Raw genomic sequence first — 19,866 nt, 5'->3', positions numbered from 1 at the left:
AATTGTGATATTAAATCTAAATTGAAAAAATAATTAAAATTTTCCATTTTAAAAGTAGTCTGGCACATACTGGATAAGCACAGATAAGTTCTGATTTACCTGACCTAAATTACGCTTAAGTATATATGGCATAGTTTTCTTGTTTAGTATTTCTTCTGAAAGATTGGAACCACATATGGATGTAACAGGTGAATGGATTTATGTGGAATATAGGCTTGGTGATCTGGACCATAATGACACTGTTTCAGATGTTTAGTTAGATTAGAAATTACTAGTTTCAGTTTCTTTAAATACTGAAGATCAGATATACTTAGGTTCACATTTCATGAAAATATCACCTCTCCTTTTCTTTCTCTTTAGAACATTTCCTTGACACACAAATGTAATTAATTTTATCCTCTCAAGAGAGTTGTCTGTTTTCGTTTACCCTAGCCAGTGAAAAGAAAAGGACACTTATATCTATGTCCTTTGAAAACACAGTCATTGAACAAAAGCTACTATTTTGATCTTTGCCCATACTCAGCCTATTAAAGGTAGCAGCAGTGACTTTCTGCCACAGTCTGGGATTGTATTAGACTAAAAATCAACAGAAGTAGACTGCTTATGTAATGTGATTTGACATTTTCAGCTGTGAGCTAACACTGCTGTTTTTGTGTTAAATCTAGAGGTCCTCTTGACCTCTAAAAGACTAAATTTTGGAGGTGTTGAACCCCTCTTTCAAAAAAAGCTGAGACTCTCATCTGAGATACTTGGATAAAGCATGGCATATTACTGAGTAGTAAACTCATACACAGTGTCATAATTGTACATAGACATTACAAGCTTAGTATAACATACATATCTTTTTAAGAATTTGCAAGGTAAATATACAAGACAGGGCCACTGTATGGAAGGATAAGGAAGACAGATAACCCTCAAGAAGTGTAGACAGACACAGGAAGGAATTGGAAAGAAGGAATACTTTTTTTACAACTGCAGTGACAAAACTTGAAGAGGAGAAGCAATGCTGGCTGAGAACTTGGGAAGATGGCATGCAGTTGCCTGTTTTAGGCCATACCATCTGCGTGGCCATGAACCTGGCAGTTTGGGCCTCAGTTCTTTGCTTATAAAATGGATTTGATAGCTTTTTGTTGTAGAGTAGGGTGTTCTGAAGATTGATAGACCAAATAGATACTGCAGTGATAAGAATGCATGCATATTTATAAAGGTAGAAAAAGAAATGCCACATACAGGAGTAGGAGAGACTGAAGCCGAGGATGAAAATCTTGAATCTCGTGCAGCAAAAGTAGGAAACAGAAGAAGGACTCAGAGACAAGGCAGTTGTAGTCAGATGTCAACATGGCCTGCAGGTAGATATGATCTTGTGCTTGTTCTGTGAGCTGCTTAGGTGTGAACCAGCTCTGACTAGAAAGCTCTGTTGCTATCTTAGCACTGGGTCCAGGCCATTAGGATTTGATAACATGGATATTGGCTTAGAACAAGTGAGGTCTGAATGGCAGCGAGAACTTGGCTTTGTCTGCAGATGGTGTGTATGCATAGCCCCGGTAGGGATAACGGAATCTGCCATGCTCTAAAGTGTTTTGGATACTTCAAGGGGAAAGGGCTAGTTGCAAGTCTAGGAAGCATAATGTCACTGTAGTTCATGCAAGTAAAAAATAAAGCAGCAACTTAATTGGGCTGACCTTTCTTACCTGTACTCCTCATGTTTTCCAGAATTTAATCATCCTGGATCCTCTTGTAGTGAATGAAGAGAAAATAAGGCCATCACTAGAGAAACGTCTCGAAGCTATTATCAGTGGAGCGGCTTTGTTAGCTGATTCTTCCTGCACGCGCGATTTTCATCGAGAACGCATCATTGCTGAGTGCAACGCTATCCGGCAAGCTCTCCAAGACCTGCTTTCTGAATATATAAACAATGTAGGTAACCAGACATCTTTTCCTTTTTTTAATGTCTATCTCAAAGCCTGTTTTAGTGTATATTAGACTTTAACCTATAATTAGTGTAAATTAGAATTTAACCTATTTTTCTCAACACGCCCTTTAAAAGGTTGAAAGGAACTTTGTTCTACATAAATCTAAGCAAATGCTAAATATGGATCCCCAGAATGAGGACAAATCATACTATATCATACAGTCTGTGGCAAATGCTGTATTACAGATACGGTGTACACATTTAGGTTATTGTACACTTATTGTGAACTGTCACTAGTACAGAACAGACATAATCCTTCATATGCTAGCAATAAGAGTTTCTTCATAATGTCACTTCCTAGACCAGAATTTTTAAAATGTAATCTCTGTTCCTGTAGAAGGCAACCATTTCAATAATAATTTGTTAAAACCTAAGTAATCTCTTAGAAACGTTTTAGAGTGTTCACACCACTACCTTTGGTCTGTGTAAGAGTACCAAGTCACAAGTGTAAAAACGACTTAATTGCTAAGTTAGAAAGCTAGGACCGTTCAGTAAATCCAGAAATCTGGTTGTCTGGCATGCTTATAGGCCAATTCATCTGTGAATTTGGAATATAGTTTGTTTGTGGTTTAAAAATAACTATTAGATTTAAAGAATGGATTTGGCGCTGCTTATGTCTGGCAGTTAAATGATAAAACAGTGGAGAATTGATACTATTAATACAAGTACACAGTATTAATATCATGTTTTTCCTCTGGAAACATTTTCTGTAGACATACTGGTCTTATCTAAAGATACTTGAAGATGATTCATCAAGCACATTGAGAGGATAGTCGTATCATATAGCTATTTGTTTCTTTTTTTGGGAAGTTGAAATTCCTTTCTATTCTGTAAGTCATACTAGTTAACCCAGTCCGAAGGTGTTTTAGTAAGGCCATTTTCTTTGTCATATCCTGTTGTCATTAGGATAATGAACTGTAGGGACTGAGATAATCTGTGCATATCAGATGTTTTTTTCATTTCACAGATACTATACTTTTTGATATTTTCTCTTCATTTATTGGGGGGCAGGTGGAATTTACAGCTGATTTATTTCATTTTCTGTGAATTCAAGTTGCTCTTTCAGTCCTTATAGCAGATAAAGATGCTTTCATATTTTTACTCAAAATTTAGCTGCAGTTTCTGTTGAATGCACCATAATTCTTGAACATCTCTGGTGCTGCTTTACACATGTGAGACTTCTTAGCTCTGGTTAGCTTGGAATATTAGTCTTTGATACCTTCTTGTAGCAGATGTCTATTGCAATATCTGTTCTAGGGTGGATCAGGTTTGCTGTTAAATGGCTGAAAGTTTAATAAGAGCAGGCATCAACCTTTAACGGTTGGACTTGATGTCTTAAATGTCTTTTCCAACCTAAATGATTCTATGATTCTAACGTGTAGTAGCCAGAGCATGTGGGAGGATCCAGAAGTGGTGTATAGCAGCCCGTATTAGTCCAAAATATCACTGTGGTTTTGTCACAAGAACGCTTTATGGGAATTCTGTGTCTTGCAGGAGTAAAACTACATGATTGTAAGTCAAAAGGTCTTAAATTCTTGGACTCTTGAAACAAAATTGTGATTATCTTTTCTATTTGAGAAATAACCATGGTTTTAGGGTTACATAATGCAGACCTAAGGGGGAAAGAAGACTACCTAACCCACTCCACTGACTTGAGAAAGTCAGGAAGCAGCTATTTAATTATGGCAAAAAGGGGGAGTGTCATATAATTTGCTGCAGAACACAATGTCTGCACAAGGTGGCAAAGGTGAGAAGGGAAGCAGATGGAAAGAAATACAAAAGATTTAAAGGTATGAGGTGTTATACTAGGGTTAAATGACAGGAGTGAATTTAAAGTTTTTCATTTCTTTTAGTGCACTGGATCTGCTTATAAAATTAATATTGATCTCAATGGAAAAACTCTCACCAAGAATAGTTTATGGCTATTACTGAGACTGGATTAAATAAGTTTTTCAATGAGAAGATTATCAGGTGTCAGTTACTTTATTTCACAACTCTAACTCACTGAAGGATAGATGATAGATCCAGGAGACACTGCTGATTTATCACTGTCTTCTGGGCTCTTCTATTAATAATTTCAATAAGCTAGGACTGTGAATTGAATGAGCTATAAAAATTATACCAGCCATTTGTTAACAGAGTACAATTTAAGGACTAGGTTGTGATTCCCTTCCTCTCCTTGGGAACAGTATTGTACTCCACAAGCAATCGCACTGTCTACGTAATACTTCATGTGAGTTGGTGTATGTTCTCATGGTGTTTTTGTGCCCTATGTCCAGAGTGAGGCACAGAGGCTCTGTACCATAGCTTGTACACAAGAGTGGAAAGTTTTCCTTGCCCACAACCCACAAAGGGCATGCTTTTGCTCCTGTCTTTGTCCTGATGGTGTATGGTTCACAAAACATAGACTACCCACTGTCATTTCAGTTCTTTTCAGTCACTCTCATGAGTTATAATTGTCAGCTGCTTGGAAGATTTTTTTCTGGATATGTGCCTGTCATTTCTTTCTAGTATATCAGTTTGATTACTTTTCTTAAGGCTTCTTCCTATCTGAGTGTTGCTAGTGGGAGCTGCATTGCTTCAGACACACCACACACAGTAAGTGCCACCTTCACAAATCCTTCTCTAGCAGCTGGTTTGCCAGGAAATTGTATGAGCTGCACTGACACTGGTAACATCTAGTGTATCTCTAAAGCCCCTGGATCTGGAGCTGATGGTAGATGTGGCCTGCCTGGTAAGTGTTTAGCTTTAACAGGATCATTGCCAAGGACTTGAGCGCCTAAATCCTCTGTAAGTTCTGCATTGTCTGGTTTTTTTGAAGCTATCCCTCAGTGCCTAAAGAAATGTACAGGAACTTACAATTTAGCCCTAACTATTTGAAACAATATAAGGAATATAGCTTTTCTGATTCCTAAATTTGGTGGTGGTTGGTTTTTTTTTTTTTTTTTCTCAATTACTTGAAGTCTCTAGTAAGCCTTAAGGACATCAAGTGAAATCAAGGGCCTATTGGTGTCAGTGATAACATTTAGAGTTTTTACTGCAAGCTGGGAGAAACATCGTTTCAGCAGATACTACTGCCTTTTATGTAAGTGGCTGTTTTTTGCAGAGGTTTTATCACACTGAGGTGATGCAATGGAAAGTTAAGCTCTAATGTTCTCTACCCTAATAAAGAAACACTCTGTCTCCTAGAAGCTTTAAGTTTTTCTGTTCATAAAGTAATTCCGACATATAGTAAATTGCAAATATATTTATAATTCTTCTGAAAGGCAGCAATTTTTATTCTGGTATTTTGGAATTATTTGTGTACTATTGTTATCCTCTCTGAATTTTACTCATGTACATATATTGTTAAGGGATATATTTGCATTTCAGGTCATCAAGTAACAGGAATTACTACTGTGAATTTGGATAGCTTATCAATGGCAGAATCATACTATGGTGTGTGGATAGTAATGTATCAATGGGAACAATAATTTTGTTCTAGTAATAAGCACTTGCATTTTCCTAATGATAAGCTCATCTTGTCTCTGGTCAACCTTTAAAATCAAAAGGAGAAGACTAATGATACATTTTACCTTGAGGCCAGATCAGGAAGTGGACTGAAGTGACCACGTTGTACATATTTATATTACATATCTAGGGTACTGCTAATCAAGCCCTGACCATCCATGTAGCCTAAGGGCAGGCCAAGCTGAGGCTGACTATAAATCTCATCTGCTTTGTGGCAGACAACGTTGGACCACTCCAGGAAAGATGCTGCAAGGGAGTTGAAGTAGTTGGTGGCAGATAGTGAAGCACCTGTATTACATGTAGGGCATAATTGAATCTCACTGGGAATAGAGCTGCTGGAGCTTTTATCTCCTTGGGTTCCCTGAAGGTTCTCTGAAGCCTGCTGCTTCACCACAGGTTTGTGTCCACAACTTCTGGATATGAGACATTCGTATTTGAGGCATGTTTGGATCTGAGCATATGAACTGAAATGCTGTGAGGATGAGACTAGGAGCTAGGATCCCAGAAATTAGGGGGATACCTGAGACAGGGAATGAGCTGGATTGTGCTGAGCCCTCTAAGGAAAAGCTATGTAGTACAGAGGCCTCTGTAGCCATGGGGAAGTTCCAACTGCAGGAAAGATGATACAGCGATAGTTGGGACTTGTGCGGTTGTGTCTGTCTAGATTTCAAATTGAATTGTTGTTCACTTACTGGAAGCTGAGCATTGGAATTGAAAACCAGAAAATGGATGGAAACCCAGAAGTCTTCATTACTGATGGCACAGTTCTGGGCCTTACCCTTTCTCTCAACTCATAAATTTGAGTGCTGTGGAGTGCTAGTACCTTGCTTTACTCCTCTATTGAGTACTCTTCAACAACAGCTTAAGGTCTGACCCAGTGTCTCTATGTAGAGACTGCCTGTGATTGATAACATTTTGTGTAGTATTTTATTGCCATTCTTACTCTTTTAGAGTGGAAGGACATAGAGATATCTCAAACTTCATGTTCCTTGTACTTTATGGTTTCCTGGTGAAGACTTTTAACGCTTCCCTGGATAGAGGGAAGACAAGACACTTTGGTTTATCTTCACGGTGGTGCAGTGGATCTTGCATTTAAGCTACTTAATCTTGCTCTGAGCACTAGATTTTTCATTTCAGTGCTCAGGGGGAACATTTTTGATAGTACTGGAAATTGCAAGAATTCCTCCAAAAGAGTTATTTCAGATTGAAGAAAACATTTTGTTCAGCTTAAAAAAGGAATGTTTCATATTTTTAAATTAAAGAATTGCTTGGTCATCTTTGTTAGATATTTGCCTTTCTTGGGGCTATTTTTCCTCAATTGTCCCTATGTTATAGCTGCGGAAAAGTGGATTGCTGATGGCTTTTAACATCTATATGAAAAGACTGGTACTCCATAAATAAGAAATTAGGGCACAAAATGGTATTTCTTACCAGTGAAAATTCACATTGCATGAATCAAATAACCAATTGTGAAAAAGCGCCAGACACTTTTCAAATCTGCTACAGCTCTTTATGGTAAAGCTTATGTTCTCCATTCACATATGGGTTCGCCTAACCTGTGCCTGTCAGACGGGCTTCAGAGAACACAGGCTATTTCAGAAAACATAGTGTTTGCCACTTTTTAAGTTTCATTAATTTGGGGCTATTTTGCATTATGTTTTGGAGTGGGTGTATAGTAAGCAGTCTAATATGAATATTTTTTAAAAGTATGCTGAAAATCTATTTAGAATGTATAATTTCATGAATACATTTTTCATGACTTAAAACCTTAAACCTTCTCATCTCAGTACCTGCCAGCTACTGTTTCCTCTTCTACAGAAAACTGTTATGGTAATGTGTGTTAAAATTTTGTCATAAGAGATCTTCTTGCCAGATATCAAAAATATTACAACCAGTCCACAGATTGTATATTGATACATGTATAAATAGTGTATTTCACCATTTTCACCTCGTTTGTCCTTTTTTATTGTTGTTGATGGTGAAAATGCTGGAAGGACATTACCAGTTCTGCTAAGGCTTGTACATCTTTTTACAGAGCTTCAAAACGTGGTTTGATTGTAGCTTCCAGTGAAATTGTCTGTGTAGCTACATGGTACTGTGAATCTGTAAGATTGATAATTCAGCTCATTAATTAAAGAATCTAAGCGCTATGACTGAAGAAATGCATTTTCACATACAGCTTTGTACCTTTATCTGTTTAACTTGATGTGTCTCTCACTTTCTCCATCGAATGAAAATTATTCCAAACAATCATATCTGTCACAGCTGAAGATTACAGCAACTGTTTAGAGTTAGGGTAAATATGTTATTTCTTCAATAATATACTTCAGTATTGGATCCTCCAAATTGTTGACAGTGACGTGTAGGGAGCTAAGAATAGGGGACTGTTTGACTTGTCCTTCTTGGTTACTTTCACTTTCTTTCACTAATATGTATCTTGAAAAGTTCTGTATAATTGCTCTCTGGTTGAAGAACTGAGCCCAAACTTGGCAGACCAGATTAACCAGGGAGTTCAAAGAAATGCCTTTTTAAAGTCTTACAGAACAGAGTAACATATGGTTGAACTGACTGACTTCCTGAAATCCTTTTTTCTGTATTGCTATATAGGAATATGAACAAACAGAGCTTATATTCACATCTTTTTGTAAAAAAAAAAAAAGGATTCAAATGTTCTTACTTCGCTGTCCTCTTCATATTCAAACGTTTTAAAAAACTGCTGTTCTAGGGAAGTTTGGAAGTCAGGTATAGCAAAATGTAAACTATAAAAATTTCAGTGTGTGATGGGTGGGTGGAAAGTGTCACTCAGATTTTACTTATTCAGTTGGGGGTTTTTTTCCTGACTTTATCGTGTATCATGTTTTCAGAAAAAAGATTTATTCCAGTAAAATTAGTATGCCCATGTGGCATATTATGTTGGCATTTATGCAGGAAAACATGTAGTTTTCATAATTCTGTTGTTGATATTGGCCAAGTACCTAGTTCAGTTGACTTTGAACACTCCTATAGTGGCTTTTCTTACATTTTATATGCAGTATGTGGAATTGAAAATTATTTTTCTAAATATTAACTTTTGTCAAACACTTAGTTTTATAGGGAAATTAGATGTGAACTGTTCAGGAAGAAGATTTTTAGTGTGCTTAAAAGACAAAAGTAGTCTAGTGAATTCCCCAAACAGATTTACAGTTGAAAAATAAGCTGCAGTTAAGTTTACCTGATTATAGATGGTCTTACAGAATTTGCAATAAACTGGGATCTATGCACGTGAGCTAGAGAAAGATAATGAAAGATTTTCTATTCTTAAGCCCTGTTTTTCATTTAACGGTTCTGAGCCAAGCTATTTCAGGATTAATCGGATCTTAAGGCTTGCATTGAAGTAATGTAGCGTGATGAGCGACTCATGGCTCTGTAGAGGATGATTCAGTACAATAGTCAGTAATTTGTATTTGGTGTACCTGACAGGACTGGAAATATATTGGGTTGCTGAAGACTCATTTTTTTTTTTAGGGAACCTTCAATAAAGTAGCATTTTCTCTCACCAAGATGAAATAAATCCTTGATTATGGTAATAAACAAGCATTAAAAAAAAATTTAAAGTTTTTGTTAACTCAAAATCTACCTACCTGTTTAATTTACAAGATTTTTTTTTTTTTTTCTTTCCAGTTTAAGGAAAATGGTTGTCATTACACAAAGTTTTTCTTGACCAGTTTCCTATTTTCTGGAGGATGTTAAAGGCTGATCATTTTCCTAAACGTTAATATGCCATTTCTAGGAACACTACTGAAGTCTGGTGTTTCAGAACGCATTTATCTTGTTTTTTATCCTCTGTATAGGAAAGCTGATTTTTGTTGTCAAAACAAATTTCTAAATGGTATTCTGTTTCAGATTAAAAGGTATTTACTTCTTGTGCATGTAACAATTCTTATTAAAAAGATCAGTCATTGATAGTTCAGGGAACTCTTAATAGTACATTGATATTGCAGACAAATGAAGACCAAATCTAACTTTTTAATGTAAATTTTTTTTTTTAAACAAATCCAAAATGCCTTAAATTCTTGTCTTTAAAAACCCCTTAATTGCTAAGTACGTAACCTACACTACCCCAAATATCTCTGTGCAATCTTTAAACACACGTTCAGCGTAATAGCATGCTGGATTTTGAACTTGACTTTAGTCAGGCTTCTGACACTCTCTCCCGTAACACAAACTGATGAAGTATGGACCAGATAAGTTGACAGAGAGGTGGACTGAAAACTGGCTAAAGTGCTGTGCTCAGAGGGTTGGGATCAGCACCACAGAGTCCAGCTGAAGGCCAGTAGCTAGTGGTATACCCCTGTGGTCAATAGTGGGTCCAGTACCGTTTAACCCATTAATGCCCTGGATGATAGGAGAGTGCACTGTTGGCAAGCTTGCAGGTAATACAGAACTGGGAGGAGTGGCTGATGCATCAGCTGGTTGTGCTGCCCTTTAGAGGGACCTCAACAGGCAGGAGAAAAGGGCTGACAAGGAACCTCATGAAGTTCAACAAAGGGAAGGCCAAGCCCTGCACCAGGCTGACCACGAGCCAGCAACGTGCTCTTGCAGCAAAGGCCAGCAGCATCCTGGGCTCCCTTAGGAAGAGCATAGCAAGGAGGTCAAGGGGGTGATCCTTCACCTTTACCGAGCTCTGGTGAGACGCATCTGGAGTGCTGTGTCCAGTGTATAAAGGAGACACAGCTGTACTGGATAGAGCCCTGTGGAGGGCTGTGAAGCTGGTTAAGGATTTGGAGCGTTGACCATACGAGGAGAGGCTGAGAGCTGGGATTGTTCAGCTTGGAGAAGAGAAGGCTCCAGGGGGATCTTATTAGTGTGTAGGAATATCTGATGGGAGGCAGTAAAGAACACAAAGCTAGGCATGTCTGAGGGGTTCTTAGTGACAGGACAAGAGGCAACGGTCACAAACTGTAAATACAGGAAATTGCATTTAAATAAGAAGAAACTTTTTTTTCTGTGAGAGTGGTTGAACACTAGAACAGGTTCCCCAGAGAGGCTGTGGGGTTCCCATCCAAAACCCAAACAAACGTGGCTGTGGTTGGTTGTGCTTTGAGCAGTGGGTTGGACTGGATGATCTCCAGATGTCCCTGCGGACTTCAGTATGTGGACTCTGTGATTCTAAACATTTGAATAAATTCCAAAGTCTGTGCAACTTCCCAGATGTCCCTGCCAGCTTCTTTTAATATAAAGTAAATCCCATTATTTACTAATGGAAGATGAAAAGATACTCTGGTAATGAGCGTAGGACAAGAAATTATACCCAGTAAAGTAGCAAAAAGAAAGTTTCTTTAATTTGAATAATCTCTGGCAATCTTGAAGTGGTGAAAGGGAGAGTGGTTACTAAGTTAAGTTCTGTGCTAGTTAATCGTCTCTATAATCAAAGGTTAGAATGACACCTTGAATTCCTTGTGGAAATCATTTGGGAAGTGGTTGATTAAAGGCTCTCCCCATGAATTTCATCAGCCAGTGTTGAGGTCTACTGCGTGGCTAAAAACAAATGCTTTTTCTTGTAGTTACTCAGATTTAAGGTATTTGCCAGCAACCCGTGAGATGCTGAAATTCTTAATATATAGAACCAGAGGTGACATGTCTCTTATAGAAATGGAGATATCTTCATAGTTCTCAACTGCTTTTCAACTTAATTTCTTGCCTGACTTCTGTTGATCTTTTTTATGAGGAATGAACAATGGAGTTTTATGTGAAATAGCTTATGATCACTTTTGATGAAATCAGTACTGTATCATAAAACCATTGAATAAAAAATTCTAATGCTTTGTCTTTACCGTTCAGCAAGATCTTAAAACAGTGATTTAAAAGAGACTGGGCACCTGAGGATCTAAATCCACATTCCACATTTCCATTTTCTTTCTGAAAAGAAAATCAAAACATGGCTCAAAGAACAAAACCAGATCTGTGTCTGTGGTCATAAACAGCATTTATTGGCACTTCCTTTTTATTTTAACTTCCATTTCAGTGGATTAATTTCCAGTTGTTTCTTTGTCTGATGTGCTACTCCTCTTTTTCTTAATTAACTAAAAATAAAAAGGAAGAATATTCTTTTGTATCATTGCATTTGTGACCAATGTGTATGATCAGAACGCTGGAAAAGTAAACAATCAATCTAACCCCCACCATCATATTAACTAAAAAAAAAAAGTCCTTTCAAGATCAGCTTTTCTCAAGAACTGTTTCTCGCGGTTGTTTTCTAAGCCTGTGTTGCCAATTGGCACATTTTCTTTCTGTTTGAGTATGTGAAGAAAATAAATGTTTCAAATCAGACAGCTGCAATGCTTAGTATAATACATTAAATTATTCTAATTACTCTATTTACTGGAAAATCCTTGGTATCTTAGGTTATTCTAATTATTTTAAACCATTGTTTCATTATCAGTAGCAAAAATTAAAGAAAATGTATATGAAGATGGAAAGAAAGGATAAGCCAGCTACTTAACTAGGGGCTGTACTCAGGAATAATCTAGGATTATCTTTTCTATCAAGTAGCGATGTTTCTCATTTTTTCAAAACCTTTATATTGTATAGGAGGAATTATCAGTCTGTAAAAGGAGATAACTGGTAAAAAAATCCCTCCCTCCATTCTGTTATTGAATATATTTAGCTCTTTGCAGGAGAAATGAAGAATAATAATCAATTTGAATTCCCCATAAATAGGAGAAAATAAGAAATATAATAATTACATACACCCTGCAAGCAGTTAATGGAAACCAGCTGGAGCCCAAGGTAAATGTCTTCTCTGGATTCTTGATTGTACTTTTTTTTCTTAATAGAGTAAGAGAACACTGTATTATTAATGTATCTTTACTAACTATGCACATGCACAAATGGACGATGTATACATGAAGAAGCATAAGCACACACACAGGAACCATTTTGGTTTGATAATGATGTTTCCAGTCTACTGTTTGCAATAATAAGGAAGTGAAATAGATGAAAATTTTGCAAAGTTCCAGTAGAAAGTGTGAACTAAATTAAACCAAACAATGGCTGGTTAAAAGGAATTATGAAATACTATATGACAGCTTGTAGCCATTTTTTAAGGAGGCAAGTTCATAATGACAATTTTGATCCTTGCTACAATTGGCTAGGAAGTGGCTAGTTTTATGTTCTGGCTTTCAAGTTATTGGAAAACTTTTTGTTTCTAGTTTGAAGTAAAGAGGCTTAATGATCTTCTGGATTCTGCCAGTCACCTCCTGTGTTCAACTGTGCACATATTAAAGCAGGATTTCGAAAATGAAATATGCTGGGATGTCTTAGGTGATCCTGACTTATATTGCCAAGATTATTATCAGTTTTATACCTGTCCACTCCTGAACATCTGTGGACCAACTGACTAGATCGTTGCGATGAGAGATGAAGTCTTATTCTAGATCCCAATGGGAAACCAGAGTGCTGTTGCATATGAGTGAGCATGCGAAATCTGAATAAGCCCCAGGTAAGGCTGCCAGGTTCTTAGGCTGTTTGGCTTCTTAGTTATTGTGAACCTCAGAACACCTACTTCTCTGGCTGTAAGAACAGAATTTTTGTAGAGTAAGACTGCTCAGGGACTGGTACCTCCAAGTTCTTCCCAGAACAGTCTGGGAGCAGCAGATCTGAAACTTTCAGAGTTTGGTTCCAAGGCCATCTTGGAGAGCTGACAGGGCATATGCCTGTGTTTTGTCAGAAAATCTGTTTTTGTGCCTCACTGATTTGTTTCAGTATGAAACATGTTTTATGCTAGTCTACATGTTCTGCATGTATCTGTAGATTATAATTGGCTCTTGGTTGAGAGAAAAAAAAAAAAAGATGTAATTAGCCAGGTTGGGGAAACTGGATTTTCCAGAAACACACTGTAACTGAATGGCATGTGGGTTGTGTATGAGCTACATCATGGCAGTTTCTAAGGATGAGGTTAAAGAAGGAGACAGATGACATTCCCTTGAACATACATATTAAAAAAAAAAAAAGACAAAGAAAGGTAAATTTTATTAGTAGGAGTATCATTTGCAACATGGGGAGGAGATAATCCTTCTCTTAACACTGGTGAGGACAGAGGTGAATTGGGTGATGTAGTTCAGGCTTCTGTATATTCGTGGACATTACCAAAGAGTTCGGCTTTTCCATGTCTGGGGCAAAAGTGATGTTTGGCAAAGGTCAGATATTCAAATTATTTGCATGGCATTTATTTAGATACAGCTCCAGTGGAATACTGCTACAAACCCAAACAGTTATTACAACTTAATTGAAATGGGGAGATTGAAAAAATAACTGGGAGGAGTATTTTTAGATTTCTGTTTTGACTACTAATTCAGGGTGGAAGTTTTAATATTTTTATTCTCTCCTTTATTTTTGTAGCAGAGAGTCTGTGTGTATCTATGATACAGAGCTATAGGGCAGCCTGTAAATCTGGAATCATGCATTACCTTCAAACAGCCAGAATATGATGCTGTCCTTGGTATTCCCTCTGGCTGGTGGTGAGAGTGAATCTTCAGTGACAAGAAGAAGTAAATGAGGAGGAGTTTGAAAATAGTGTAATGGGATTGCTGTGAGATCTAGCTCTGTGCTAAGGACAACATTATAACATAGTGATCCTGTGGGAGTACTGGGAAACCATTGCTGCCATCTGTCTATGAAAGTTGTACCTTGCCCTCAGTTCTGTAAGGCCTGGCTGTTGGCTAGGTGAAGTTTTGTATGTGGTTTCTAGGTCAGAATGGCTGTTCGCTCCTTTGTCCAAATAACAAACATTCTGTTGCAAAAATAATACAGCAAAAGGCACACTCCAAGAATTTTTTGTGTAGCATCAAAGACTTTTTTGCTCTGTTAAAAGGAAGAAGTAACTAGTGAATTTTAATAGTGAAGAGGAGGTTGGAAATCTGAGCATTGTAAGTAATTTAGTAAAAAATACTGAGAAAATAAGAAACACGATTGTAAAGATTACAAGTGAAACAGCAAAATCATTTATTAAAAAAGATTGCAATAAAGACAAGGGCTTCAAAAGAAGGTAGAGGGTAGAAACTATTTAAAGCCAAAGAGCAAACTTCTGGAAAAGTGGAAAGCATAGAAAGAGACCAACTTGCCTGCTTCAGGAGCTTTATAGTGACTGGAAAATAAGTAGAGATGCAGTGTAAATAAAAAGACAAGTGTTGATTGTGGATACAGCCAAAAAAGCTGTGGCACAGACAGAGTTCAATCCAGTAAAAGTTGCATAAGGCAAGAAGAAATGTTTCTACTAATCCATTATTAATAAGAGGAACTAAGAAGGAAAGTCAAGACCTTTCTAAATGGGGGACAGTAACTAAAAAATACTATGATTTTTCTACCTGCTTCAGGCTTCATGTAAATAGTTAGCTGGAAATAAATGCTTAATTCAGTTAATAACGCAAAGTGAAATACATGACAGAAAGAGGTTAAAGAATATTTAAGAAAGGAGTTTCTGAAACTTTGGCCTTGATTGTAACAAAACAGTGAGGGATGAGTATTTGCAAGTAATAGAAAAACAAAACTTATCTTAAAACTAGGGAATTTATAGATTAGTCCCTGTAATTTGGATAACCAGGAAGAAGCTGCAGTAAATACTTAAATGTTCATTTCCTAAAGATCTTCAGGATAAGAAGGTGGTGATAAAGAATGAGCATGAAATTTTCAAAATATGTTTTGTCAAATACATCTAGTTCTTTGACAGAACAGCTGGCTAGTGTAGTAAACATGATGTAACTTTGCACATGTGCTTCACACTGAGAGGAGGATGTTTTCATAAGCAAACTTGAGAAGCGTAGTTAACCCACTATTAGGGGAAAATACAGTTCACTGAAAAGTAATGTTCCTAGTGAATTGTTATTTATTCTATTGCAGGTCAACATGGGATAGTTTAATAAAGTGCGATTCTACAAGGACTGGCCTGGGTCCACATATATTACAAGGTTCCATTAATAAGGTGGCTGAGGGAATGAAGAGTTGGACTTGCTGAGAGTTTGAATAATGCTACCCTGGTGAGAGTTCTAAGTATTTTATAGGACAGTAAAAGCATCTCTGCTGCATGTGTGTCCTGTCCCCCCCTCCCTTTTTTTTTTAATTTGGAGAAATGGTCTGAAATCTGCAAGTTGAAATGACAAGTGCAAATGATTACCCTTGAGAAGAAGTCAGCTGTATAGATAAAAATGCAGGATTTCTGGCTTAGCAGTGGTATTGTTCATAAGGCATTGGGAACTGTAGAGAATTACAGATGAAATGAACTGTCAGTAGGGCTCACCTCAGTATGTACTTTTGGGCATCACAGTTTAAGAATAGCGTGGACTGATAAGAGGAATGAAAGGAAGTAAGGATTTTAGAACGTAGAAGTAGTAAGAAAGAAGCTGACTTAACTGAGTTTGTGTAATTTAGAAAGGAAAAGATGGAGGAGGAGTAATATGCCCAGTCTTCATTGTGCATTTTCTTACTACAAATTGGTTTCTTTCCCCAGATTAGTGTAGAATTGTAATGGAGAATGCTTTTCATATGCAGTGATCAAAACTGGACTGAAATTTGGTGGGGCTTTTAGACTTCCTGGTTATCTACAGATAATAATCTGTCCCTTCTACAATTTTGCCTTCTGTATCTGGGGAAGGCTGGATATGCAAAAGAAGCTATTAATAGTTGTATGCATACTAAGAGTCTATTTCCTCACGAGCTGTTTGCATGAAAGTAGTACATTTAACAGTGATTCAGTTTATCTTAGCAGGATTTCTGTTTTACCCTGCCAAATGTATAACTACATTAGAAAGATTTATCTAAATTTAGCATTTTAGGATCTACCTAACAATTTCACATCCTATAATCTGTTCATGAACTAGAACTCAAGTACAAGAAATAGAAGATTGGAATTTTGCTGTACAAGATTAAAACTTTAGTAATCAAATTGCATTTGTGTAATGTAATATGTGAGCTGCTCTCATATTAATGTTTTTCTCTGGAGAAAGTTGATAAGCACTGTAAAAAACAACCAACCAACAAAACAAATCTTTCCAGAATTTGGTGGTATGGCAGAAATCCGCAAGAATTTCCCAGTGTTAATATAAAAATAAACTAAATAATATTTAGTATTCAACATCACTCTTTGTACTTACTGTTACTTTTAATATTGATTATTTTAATAATTATTAAATAATTTAAGAAATGTCAATATTACTGTTCTTAGTGCTTTTACGTGAGAGGGAATACAATTTTACTTTCTTTTGACTCTGGTTGGAGGAGTGATTTTCCTAACATTTTCTCAGGCAGATGAAAGTTTGCCTAACCTGTTAGCAGGGTAACAGCCAGCTTGACAGGCCACACGTGATTGTGTTGTTAAATGTTTATGGTCTTAGTGTATTCTGTATGCACTTCATGCCACACTATTTTAAAACCAGGATGCAGTGACCTACCTATTCTGGTTGCTGCGCTTCGGGTTTGAGGGAACTCTGCGAGGTCCTGGAGGCTGTTCCTGCCTTTAGGGGTGTGCGCGAGTGAGGAAACTGCCTGGAGCGTGGAGTGGGCTGGGGTACAGCTGGGAGCCAGGAGGCTGCCCCAGGCCTGCATGTCCAAAGGGAGTGGACCTCCGGGCAAGCCTTACCTGAAATTTGGAGGGAGGAAATTTTCCCAAGGTTCTAGAGGAGACTCTCTAAGATTGCTGCAGGCCAGGAAGCTGCTGCAAGGTGTTGGACTAGGAAGCAAGAAAGGAGTAAGCCACCCGTTGTCTCAGGATACAGATGTGAGGGAGGTAACCTTTTTCACATGTTTTGAGTCACCCGGCCGTCTGAGCTTTTTTTCTCAGATAGTTGCTGTGTTCAACTTCGTAATCTTTCTGTTCTAATAAACAGAAAGCTATAGTAAACATAGCTTTAGAGATTAAGTGCGCTTCTGCTACATGTGAAGGAAAAAGCTGGTCCTGTTCCACCCCAGGACCCTGTCACACTGTGGCTTTTTCTGAAATCTGGTATGCCAAATGAGCAGAAAATTTGCGAGGGTGATGGTGCGGTTTTGTGTGACTAACTGCAGTGCTACCCTCTTCATGAACTTCTGTCAAATGTCAGGTAGATTTCTTGTAGAAAAGCTGCTTGTGAAAACGTGTCTGCAAAAACAGTACCTTGAAAACTGGAGCAGGGCACTGTGTTGGGTATGCTGAAGATGTGACTCCTGTTGTCAGCTGAAAGGTCCTTTTGTGGTAACCAGTTGATGTTTCACTGACTGGAATATAAGAACAACCCAGAATATGTATTTACTTTTCACCGGGCAGAAATCACGTAAATATAAGACACGAGAGAGCTTTGCAATTCTTCCAGAATTCTTACTGGAGCTTTAGGTACAAACTGATGGATTTATTCCAGGATAGATTGTAGTTCATCTGTTCTAGTTGAAGCAGCTTCCTCCCCACCCCCCATAATTAGGCTTGGTGGTTACAAAGGAAGAATGACTTCATTATGTATTGAACTGACTTTTTCACAATAAGCTTGAGAGTCTAAAAACATACTATCAGATGTCTCTGGTTTATGTGATATAGTTCACATACCACAGTTTAAACCACAATTTTTTTCCAGAGTTAAAATTAGAATTGCTGACAGTAAGGAAATAGGAATGATTGATGGATTGTTTACACTTGACCAGCTGCTAATGAATTCTCACTCAATATCATGTTAGCTTATGCTGAAGTAATACATAAGGTAACCTAGAAAATAGTCTGAAGTTCCTAAAACTACAAAGAAGAAAAAATTTAAGTTATTCTGAAGCTTTTTTGATCTATGAACTGTGATATAAGCTGTGACTTTTGATGTTCTGGGATGATGTGATTGATAATTTAATTTTTGTTATTCAATTGTGTACTCTTTACTGAATGTTACTGTATGTTATATTTTGGCTCAGAGACAGGGAGAAAGTCACATATTTTGCCTGTTGGCCCCTGTAGCCTTTTTTCAGGTAGAGCTTTCCAGAAGGAAGAGAGAATGCACTTCTTTTGAGAATAGGTGAACGTGCTCAGCTGAGAGAAATTTCTGGAGTTTCCTAAGCCAGGGACTGGTATCTCTTGGAGGAGACTTCAGAGAAGGTAATAGTTCTGTGGATCCTAAGGGAGTTTATTATAAAGTTATTGCCTCTCAAAAAAAACCCCACTGAGAAATCTTAGCCTGAGAACAAGCTTGTAGGAAAGGAAGGGTAGGTGATGAGCAAGGGAGGGATTGGCTAACACATTGATTTTTAGTTTCTTTTATCCAGCAGGACAACTTTTCCTCTCTTTAGAATTGTGTTGCAGTAAAGCATAGCTTTGATTCAGTGTCTTTTTGATCCTCTTAAGGAGAAGGTGGAGAAGATTCTGGTCAAGAGAGGGATGGGCTCTGGGTGGCTTCTAATAGCTGCTTCTCAGTGACACATAACATTTAAATTTTTAATTCAGTATATGGATGAGTTGGGTTTTTCAGTGTGAGAAGGAAGGAGTTACCCTCTCATAAAATATTCTTTCAAGTATAGGAAATATCTGAGAAGGCTGCAGGTAAGTATTTAATTGTGAGATTGGCTAGTGTGTTCTGGCTATTGCTTTTGTCAAACTGAGCTACATAAAACACTCCTGTATTCCTGTATCCATTGCTGACTCCTGACTATCATCTGTAGAAGTGTAAAAATCCCACTAAAAGGTTAAATCCTCTAAAGCCAATGGTGGAACTTCAGCTGACTTTAATGGAGCCAGAATATCATCTTGTTTGAAGGAGTTAAGCTCATCTCTGTGGATGTAAGCTCAGCTGTGTAACATCTGGTAAAATTAAAGGGGGTGGGGGGGAAGGAGGGTCTTAATAATTTTTTTAAAAAGTGTCATCTGTGTTGAATATTTCATGCTGTGCTTTTTGTTGTTGCCTATATTGCCAAACACCCATGCTTATTGTAGTGTCTTCTAAACACTTTTTGACAAATATACTCAATATTTTTGTTAAAATACAGTCCTGGTTATATCCCTTGTTTATTGGAATTGTGCTGTGGTTTTGGTGTTTTGACATTCTCTCTATGCAGTTTGGCTATTACTTTCTTCTTCTGTTGACATTCATTATGCAAGATGGAAGAATTTCTGCAAAGCAGAAGGAAGAAATTGCGGTTTGACCTGCTGTTTAAGCTAAGCAAATTAGTAAAAGAAAAAATGTTGAAAAACAGTGTGAATTCATCCTGTTTTCCTGATGCATTTTGTATCAGTATTTTGTGGCAGCCAAAATTTCTGACCAGGCCTAGACTCTTTATGTCTCTTTTGGCCTCAAACTGCATGTAATTATTCATAGTATGCCATTTCCCCTTGTAGGAAGCCTTATTACCCGCAGGCAAATGTAATCTATCATCTTTTCCTTCAACAATTCCCCTTTTCCCTCTACCCC

The 19,866-nt window shown here is 37.4% G+C and overlaps 1 protein-coding gene across 4 annotated transcripts in view; it reads left to right on the top strand.

Annotated features, from left to right (window-relative positions):
* CTNNA3 (catenin alpha 3) overlaps positions 1–19,866 on the top strand; it is a 502,927-nt gene that overhangs the window by 106,186 nt on the left and 376,875 nt on the right. For all 4 annotated transcript variants that reach the window (XM_049810858.1, XM_049810861.1, XM_049810860.1 and 1 more), the window contains one exon: positions 1,714–1,917. In XM_049810858.1, coding sequence (XP_049666815.1) covers positions 1,714–1,917 — 204 coding nt within the window. The remainder of the gene's footprint in view (positions 1–1,713; positions 1,918–19,866) is intronic.

The sequence above is a fragment of the Accipiter gentilis genome, chromosome 9 (genome assembly GCF_929443795.1).
Source record: "Accipiter gentilis chromosome 9, bAccGen1.1, whole genome shotgun sequence".
NCBI classification, from domain to species: Eukaryota; Metazoa; Chordata; class Aves; order Accipitriformes; family Accipitridae; genus Astur; species Astur gentilis.
This window is presented reverse-complemented; position numbering and strand designations above follow the sequence as displayed.